We start from the raw sequence: 8,268 nt of genomic DNA on the forward strand, positions 1-8,268 counted from the left end.
AGTGCCAGGTAAGTGGGTTATTATAATTATGGAAGGTAAGAGGAGCAAAGTAGATTGACTGAAGAAGGGGGTAATACAGTAGGAACCTGGTGCTTGTTGGAGCTAGAGTTTCAGGGCAAGCCCAGTCTGCTGAGACATAAAGCAGGAAGGGTGATGGTGACATGGATGCCACCTCAATCCATCAGGAATATTTATGGAGACCTTGTACCATGTGCTAGCACAGTGCTATGGCAAGAATGTAAGAAATGGCCTTTCCCTCAAGGCTTAGACTGTGAAACTGAAGATGAACCAGTGTGCTGAGCCGAAAGTCACATGTTGTAATGATAAAGCATGTGATGGGGGTTGTTCAAAGCACAGAAAGATCTGTAAGGGTCTGATTAGTCTGTGAGGCAATTATCCAGGGTCAGCTGCATAGGTGTGCGACCTGTGCAGTCACACGCAGGGCCTCGCACTCAGAAGGGCCCATGCTTGGTTTGTTTCTCTGCTGTGGGTATCTTGAAATAATTTTGAACAAAGGGCCCCACATTTTTATTTTGCGCTGATCCTGCAATTATGTTAAAATTCATGAGCGTAAAGTAATCAGCCTTTATAGTTTTCAATGCACATTCACATGCATTGTTCTGGGTGATTTTCAGATCAACTGGGTGAGGCGGTAAGGGTCAGTATTTTTCAATTGAAGAAACAGGAATGTAGTCATTTGCTCAAGATCATGCAGTTACCAAATGCTGAATCGAGATCTGAACTCAGTCTAGGGGTCTTAGCACCACCCTGCCTAACTTCTTCATCAAAGGCACCACCTCTTCTCCTGTCTTTAATCCATTCGTCTCCTCATCTACTCATTTAGGTCTGACCATTATCTAAGCATCCCTCCAGTTCCTAAAAAAAAGCCAGGGATAATAGAGGGGTGTAGCAAAGCCACCTTTGCTTTGGCAGGTAGCCTAGAGGGTGTTGGAGTTTAAGCGAAGTTCCACCCACTTTTCCCTCTGCTTCTCCTTTCTCCCTTTCACTCCTCCCTCCAAACACTCTCGCTCCTGTAATAAAATGTTTGTGGCACCTAAAATGTTGCTGGTGAAAGAAAAGGAAGGAGGGTGACATTTATTAGGCACCTATATATGTCAGGCCCTATGTTATATGTTTTCACATGATTGCTTTTTTGAGTCTCTTCTTTCTTATCTTATGCCCTCATCCCCATTATAGAATTACAGGGCAGAATCAGAAGGAACATTAGAGATCATCTATTCTAATCTTTTCCTTCTCACTTTGCAGAGGAGACAGCTGTCCAATAAGGGGCAGTGGCATTCTCAAGGTCACAAACCTCTTCCTCCTGACAATTTTGGACATGTCTGTGCCCATGTGTGCACCCTGTTTTATGTATGGAATGGGTGGTAGATGGGGGTGGGCAGCTGAAATTGTGCTTGGTCAGACATACCACTCTGTGTTGTTGACTGCATCCCCAAAACCTGGCGTGTCCACAATGGTGAGCCGCAGTCTCACACCCTTCTCTTCTATGTCCACTGCATGTTTAGTGATCTCCACAGTTTGCATGATCCGCTCTGGAGAAGAGGGAAACTGAGGCCAGGGCAAAGGCAAGGACCTGCCCAGTCAGGACAAACAGCCTACCCCAACCAGCTTGGCTGCCCAGACGGCCTCATCCACACTGCCCCCCTTCCCATCCCGGGGCTGCCTGGGGGCCTGTTCTCTGGGAACCAGCAAGGAGCACATTTCCCAACACAGGAAATGCCGGTGGCTGTTGGCTCTGGCCCCAGCCTCTCTGCTGCTCCCGGATCTTTTCTTGGATTCCTGGAATCCTTTGGGGGTCAGAGACTCACTCAAAGGGCAGGATTCTGGTTCCTGCCCTGCCTCGGCACCCAAATCTTTAGGGAGCTGGCTGGTGGGCTGCCAGGCAAGTTAAGTCTATAGAGAGTTGCTGTCAGTCTCTCTAGAAGCCATGGTTTCCTGCATGCCGAGTCGGCCCCATCCCCCAGCCTCTGGAGCAAGTTTGATTTCCAAAGTCAGGTTCACCTGCCTGTCTTCAGGCTCCCCTCCTTTCCTTACCTTCAGCACTGAGGAGTTTCCGGTCCCGGTACAGATCAGTGAGGAAGAGACTATTGACAAGAGTGGATTTCCCCAGGCCAGACTCTCCTGACAGGGGAGAGAGGACAGAAGCACCAAATCAGAAGACAAGATCTATAGCCAAGAGGCAACCCCACTAGACTAAGGAGTGAGGAGAACTGCTTTCTTATCTAATTGAGAAAACCAGAGCATTTTAGAGTTGGAAGGAAACAGAGAGAACAGCTTATCCAGACTGCTCATTTGAATGAGGCCCAGAGAGGCTAAGAAATTGCCCAAGGTCACACAGAAAAAGGCAAATACAAGAAACCTATTGGTAAGTGTTCTTTGCACGCATTACCCACCCTGCACCCCCCACCCCGTAACATACTTTTGGGCCACCCATGGCTCCTGGCTATTCTGCAAAAAGGGACAACCACTTGCTACCTTCTCCTTCCCTACCCATACCCCCTCCCCCAACACAGACCATCCCCACCTGAAAAACCCCCAGCCTGGCCCAACCCTGACCCTGCTCTACCTGCTACCATGAGGGTAAAGTCAAAGCCTTTCTTCACGGACTTCCGGTGAACTTGATTGGGGAGGGTGGCAAAGCCCACATACTCCTTGTCATCCTGTGTACAAGAAGGCACAGTACATCAGGGCAAGAGGCAGGAAGGGCCCCAGGACCCTAAACCAGCCTTCTCCCTCCCTCCTAGGTCTTTGCTCAGCCTTAGAGGAGCAGTGCCAGACTCTTCTGAGGCCCCGTCTGGATCACCAGCATGTGGGGCTGGGTTCCTGCCCCTACTGATACTGCTATCAATTTTCAGTGCACCTGGGGTCTGACACCACAGAGCTGGGGCCACACAGGACGGAGAGAAGCACCAGCCCAAGATGCATAAACGTGTGTGCATACACAGACATATATGTGCACATCCACACGCATACATTCAGACTCTCTCTGCTCCCTCCCTGGGTATTCCTCACTGAAAGGCAAGGGCAGAGTTGGAGGCTCTACCTCGGAGGAGTCATAGGGATCAAGCTTGCCCCATGGGCTGCGGGGCCGGGCTGAGGGGCTGAGAGGGGCTGATGCGGAGCAGTACTGCTGGCTGTCAGAGGGCTGGGGCCACGAGGGGGTTCTGAACTCCAAGTCATCCTCGTTGAGGTCTGGTGCCTGGGGCCTTGGCTCCGAAACTTGGGGCCTGGACACCCTGGTTTTGGCCTCTGGTTGGTGGTAGCTCTCGTTTCCTGGGAAATCCTTCACGAACTTGTTCAGTTCTGTATCATCTGTGTCCTCCAGGAAGCGCTTGATCTGGGGGTTTGGGGTGAGGTGGGGTAGGTGGCAGGGAAGGGAAGAATGAAGGAAGGAGACAGGAGAAGGTGAGAAAGAGAGGAAAGCGCCTGTGGTTAGAGGGGAAAGAAACTGCACTAGCAGCCAAGCCAGAGGAAGTGCTCACCGCCCCTCCCCTCACCTGTCACACATAGGTCCAAGATGTCAGGAAAGGCCCCAGGGTCCAGTCCTGAGGGTCTCAACAGGGTGCTATTGAGGCTTCCCTTCCTGGGGGTCTGGCCAAGTCAGAGACCAGGGCTGCACCAAAGGCCAGAAAGTCAGACTGAATAAGGGGGCGCAGGGAGAGGCATTAATGCTGATAGGAGAATGTGGCTCAGGATTCAAGGAGTGCGCAGAGTCAGAAAGAGGGAAGTAGGCAAGGGAGAAGAGAGAAGCCAACTCCAGGTAAATCAAGAACCAGCAGGGGGCTCCATGCTTCCTGTCACTGAAGGTCAGCGAGCTCTGGGACTGAGGTGCAGACTCTTCTGGGAATGCTCAGAGCTCATACAGCTGACCTGAGCCCCGTCCCATATTCTAGATGCTGAGCCACACCAGAGCCTGAGCCTGGGCCTCAGGGGAGAAGGGTAAACCTGCCAGCGGATGCTGAAAGTGGGGGGTGGAGGGGACCTGGGAGAGACCAGGTGAGGTAGACTGGGAAGACACTGGGCCTCCAGAGCTGTTGACAGCCCCTAACTATGAGAGAAGCACCCCACAGATGCCCCATGTTTCCCATGCCTGGAGCTGGGCTTTAGCAGTGCAGGAGGGGACTCTGGCTTCAACTGTGAACCACAGGAGTGGTAGTCAGAGGATGCTGGCTGCTCTGCAGAGGCCTGTTCCACCCCATCTCCAGCTCGGAAAGGAGGCCACTCCCCTCATTCTCACCCTCAGCTGGGCTCGGCTCTCAACCCTAAAGCTTCCTCTTTCCTTTGGGGACGGTCCCCCTGTGGAGTGCCTGGCAGTGCTGGGCTCAGCTCTGCCTCACAATACCCATGTGCCACCCCCCAGACAATGGACAAGGGCCGGCTTCAGAGACTGACTCACCCTCTGGGGATTGGCCAAGCCAGTGGGGGCTATCCCGGACCACTGTGGAGTCCCAGCCAGAGTGGGGGGAGATAAGATGGCCACAGTCTTCCCGTGGGTCCCCGTTTTACAAAGGGAAGAACTGAAGGAGGTGGACATGCACACTGCCAAGTTTATGCCAAAGAGAAGGGGTTGAGGTAGGAAGGTTAGAAGGCAAATTCCCTCAGAGCTACTTCCAGGATGTCACCTCTCAAGTCCCCACACCTGCTTATAGCCATACCCCCTAGGACTTGCCTGGACAGGGACAGAAAAAGAGGCCCTTTAGCCTGAAATTGGAACCAGCATGTAGGGGGGACTCAGTGACCAGAAGAGGCTGTCCTGACCTACCTAACAGGCATTTCTCAGCCATTTGTGGGGTGCAGTGGGGTAACCATATACCCTAGTTTATGTTTGCTATCCAAGCATGATTAATTGTACCCCTTTTCATTCTCAAGTGTCCCAGCTTGGATGATTAATTATATGGAAATAGAGAAGGGATGGGACTTAGGGGCAGCAGGTCTTGTTTTCTGGCAGCTAAGGAGTCTGGGGAATTCCAGGAAATCCTGACCCTCTATATGAGCCGGCAGTGGCCCAGCAATTGGTCTGGGGGTCAGGCTAAGGATGGGAGAGGACTGTGCTCCACATGGTTTCCCCAGGTGTACGGAGCAGAGGAGCAGCAGGAAAGGCACTGATGGAGACCCTTACCCCACAGCCTTTCAGCAGAGCCACCAGGAACCCAGCACCACTCTCCCTGCCAGCCCTGCCTGCTCATCAGCATGAAGAGATAGAGGGGCCCACAGGGGCTCTAGACAAGAAGTCAGGACACCAGGGTCCTCGCCTCCTGTCTATCCTTCCCTGCCCCAGCTCTGCCACTGACCAAATCATTTTCTAACTCTGAGCCCCAATCCCAGTCAAGACAGGGGGAAGACAGGTCAGGCCCACCCATCTCCCAAAGTAGCACCTTACCCCAGTTTCAGTCCTGTCCTCAGGGACAGAACTGCCTTGCCATCCCAGTGCACGGTCCATGTCCCACGCTTCAGATGCCCGGTTGGCAAGCTCTATGTCTAATTTTATCTCCCAGGCAAGTTCCTCACACACAGAACCAGCCTGGTCTCGATGCTCTTGTTGTGATCTGGAGTCCTGGCTTGCTCCTTTCCCTTTCTATTTGACCTCCCTGTCTCTGTCAGGGGCCAAAAAAGCCTGTGGAATGTCCTTCCCCATCCCCTCCTCCCCCCTTCCCTTGGCTCCCACCCTCCGAGGACAGCTCAGCTGCAGCAGGATCACTGGGTTTCTCTGCAGTTCCCTCCTCTCTGATTGGCTACCCCATGATGCCTGCCCACCCCGGTGGGCGCAGCACCAGCCTCCCAAGTTTGCAGCACAGGCTCTTGATCCACTTGGCCTCTCCTGTTAACCCCCAAGGACACGGAAGCCTGTCAGAGGGTTGTGAGCTGTCCCCAAGATGTCTCGGCTCATCAGTACATGGGGCCAGCACTCAGGAAACTCCTCTCCCAAAGGATTCCAATCTCTTTTGCCTTAACTTTAAGCAGTGCTAAAGTAGGGTGGGATGTCCTATATCCCTAGGCATAGGTTTTCATGGAAGCAGATCCAGTTTTCCTTCCAAGTGTCCCTTTGTGTTCTCAGAGAACCCCACTGTCTTCAGAAATTTGTCCCCTGCATTTCCCTGCAGAAAGCCCCAGCCACAGAGGTACCCAAGGATACCTGACCTCCGACTCATGGGTTCTTGTATCATTTCCATTGGCCCATCACTTTCCAGAGGGTCAGTGGGGGAGCTGGTGGTACTTGGTTTCTAAGGGACATAAGTTCAGGCCAACGGGAGACTGACATCCCAGAGGCTTCAGAGTGGCCAATTAGGTGAGACACAAATTGAGAGGCCTGGCTGGGAGTGTGCAGATAGAGCACCTGACTAGCAGTCAGGAGGCAGTTGTTTCTGGTTTGGCCAGAAACATCCTTTGTGATTCTGAGTAGTGTTTTTAATTTCAAGGCCTTAATGTCCAATTGTGAATGGCCCTTCCTTGCCTCCCAGGAAGGCTGGGGAGAGAAAGCACTCCCAGATGACAGATACCTCATATTGCTTTGAACCTGAGGAGAGGAGGTGCATCTCAAGTCACAGGATGGTTATTAATGTTAGCCTGTCATTCTTTTTGCATGCAAATTAAACACGCCTGGGACTCCTGGGCTGAGGAGCTCTCCCCTCTGATTTCCAAAGCAGCTGAGACACTGATCTCCTGCCACAGAGACCCTCACAGAGGAGTCTGGCTTGACATGAACCGGTCAACCTAAGGACTGGGCTGGCTTCAAAGGCTGAAGACTCTGGTGGTGGTGGGGTGTCTTTAATTAGAGAGGAACAGGATGGACTTAGCCAAGATGAAAGCACCAAGACCTCAGCTGAACTGAACTTAGTGTGTGGCAGCAAAAGCCCCTCTTGGCCCCTGGTGAACTTGGCACTGGAGACAATCAATGCACCCCCCGCTCTCCAGCTTCCATCCCTGGAACATTCAATCTGTCCATCTCCACGGGGGGAAAAGGATAGACACAGGGATAAAGACAGGAACGACTTGGCCTCTCCCAGGAACCCCTCTTTGGAGAAGGTCACAGGGCCACCAAGACTTCCTGGCCAAGACTTGGGCCTCAGCCTGGACACAGCTTGAGAGACAAGAGCCCAAAAGGTTGGCCTTTCCAGACCCAGAAACTTCTAATTCTATGGGGCCCAGGGAGCGCCCTCCTGGAGGCTGCCCACACTAACATCCTGCCCCACAGGCTGGTCACGAATCTCTTCCCACTATAAACAGCCTGTGCCTCCCAGTGCAGAGGGCAAAGGCTGGGGGTCTTCCAGATTAGGAGGAGAAGCTGGCACGGGGCCTGAAGGCCCTGACATCCGGCATAGCATGTTTGTGGCAGGCTCTAGCTATGGTGGCAGGGCAAGAGCTGGAACCTTTACAGCCAAACGTTAAAACTTCCTACCTGGGGGCCTCCAGGGAGGTTGGCTGGGGTTACTGTTTCTCTTCCCACTACAGGCAGGTGGCAGGCATGAGTTCCCCTCACCCCCACCACTGCAGAGGGACCTGGTTTTGGAGGACGGTGGTGTAGGATGCAGCAGGCGGAAGCTCCCCCATGGTTCCTGTCTTGGAGGCAGAGGGATATAGCTGACCCCACCGAGTAGAATGGTGGGCTGGGCTTCCCTCTCTCAGGGGTCCCTGGGCAGAGGGCGCTGTAGGAAGGACCTAGGAGCTGCCCCTTACCGGGTTGTGGGAAGGAGGGCCCAAGCGTCTCACCATCCCTCTTGAGGAGGCAGGACTGTTTGTGGGCCTCTTCTGTGTGTTTTCCAAAGGAAGTTGGTGCTGGCCCGAGCCCAGGGTGGGTGGATGAGACAGCGCATCACCAGGTAACAGATGACCCAAACAAGGGCGGGGACCCTCAACTCCGCTCATCGCTGACGCGCCCTCCCCTGCACAACAAGCGCTTATCGGCCAGCACCCCCCAATCCCCAGCATCAACCCGCCCCTTCGTCCAAGAACACGGCAGCATCCTGGGGGTCGGGACCCGCTCCGTAGCTGCTCAGATCAGAGAGAGAAACTTGGGAACAGCGAAGGAGCATTGCTCGCCTTTGCCCGCTGCAGGCGACAGTGCCTCCCGCCCTGCACAGCTAGGGCTGCAGCGCTGCAGGTCCCCGCGAGCCTCTTGGGAGCTGCAGGCCCTGCGCGCCCTGGCCCTACCCCGCACCCCTTCTCCCCCGCCTTACCATGGCTGCAGCCCGGGCAGGGCCGGCTCTGCCTGGACAGCGCCCGAGGGACCCGCAGCCGGAGCTGCGTGCG

General features: G+C 54.0%; 1 protein-coding gene across 6 annotated transcripts in view; it reads right to left on the reverse strand.

Annotated features, from left to right (window-relative positions):
• Positions 1–8,268, reverse strand: part of SEPT4 (septin 4) — an 11,204-nt gene extending 2,936 nt beyond the window's left edge. For 3 of the 6 annotated variants that reach the window (XM_015599378.1, XM_015599380.1, XM_025041636.1), the window contains exons 1-5: positions 8,196–8,268; positions 3,065–3,358; positions 2,588–2,681; positions 2,056–2,142; positions 1,430–1,553 (exon numbers count right to left, since the gene is read on the reverse strand). In XM_015599378.1, the coding sequence (XP_015454864.1) occupies positions 1,430–1,553; positions 2,056–2,142; positions 2,588–2,681; positions 3,065–3,358; positions 8,196–8,198 (602 nt within the window). In that variant the 5' untranslated portion in view covers positions 8,199–8,268. Of the gene's footprint in view, positions 1–1,429; positions 1,554–2,055; positions 2,143–2,587; positions 2,682–3,064; positions 3,359–5,401; positions 6,983–8,195 lie in introns of those variants that run through there. The other 3 variants (XM_006924881.3, XM_006924882.2, XM_015599381.2) reach the window with 3 other exon arrangements.

Source organism: Pteropus alecto, unplaced genomic scaffold, assembly GCF_000325575.1.
Source record: "Pteropus alecto unplaced genomic scaffold, ASM32557v1 scaffold98, whole genome shotgun sequence".
Classification (NCBI taxonomy): domain Eukaryota; kingdom Metazoa; phylum Chordata; class Mammalia; order Chiroptera; family Pteropodidae; genus Pteropus; species Pteropus alecto.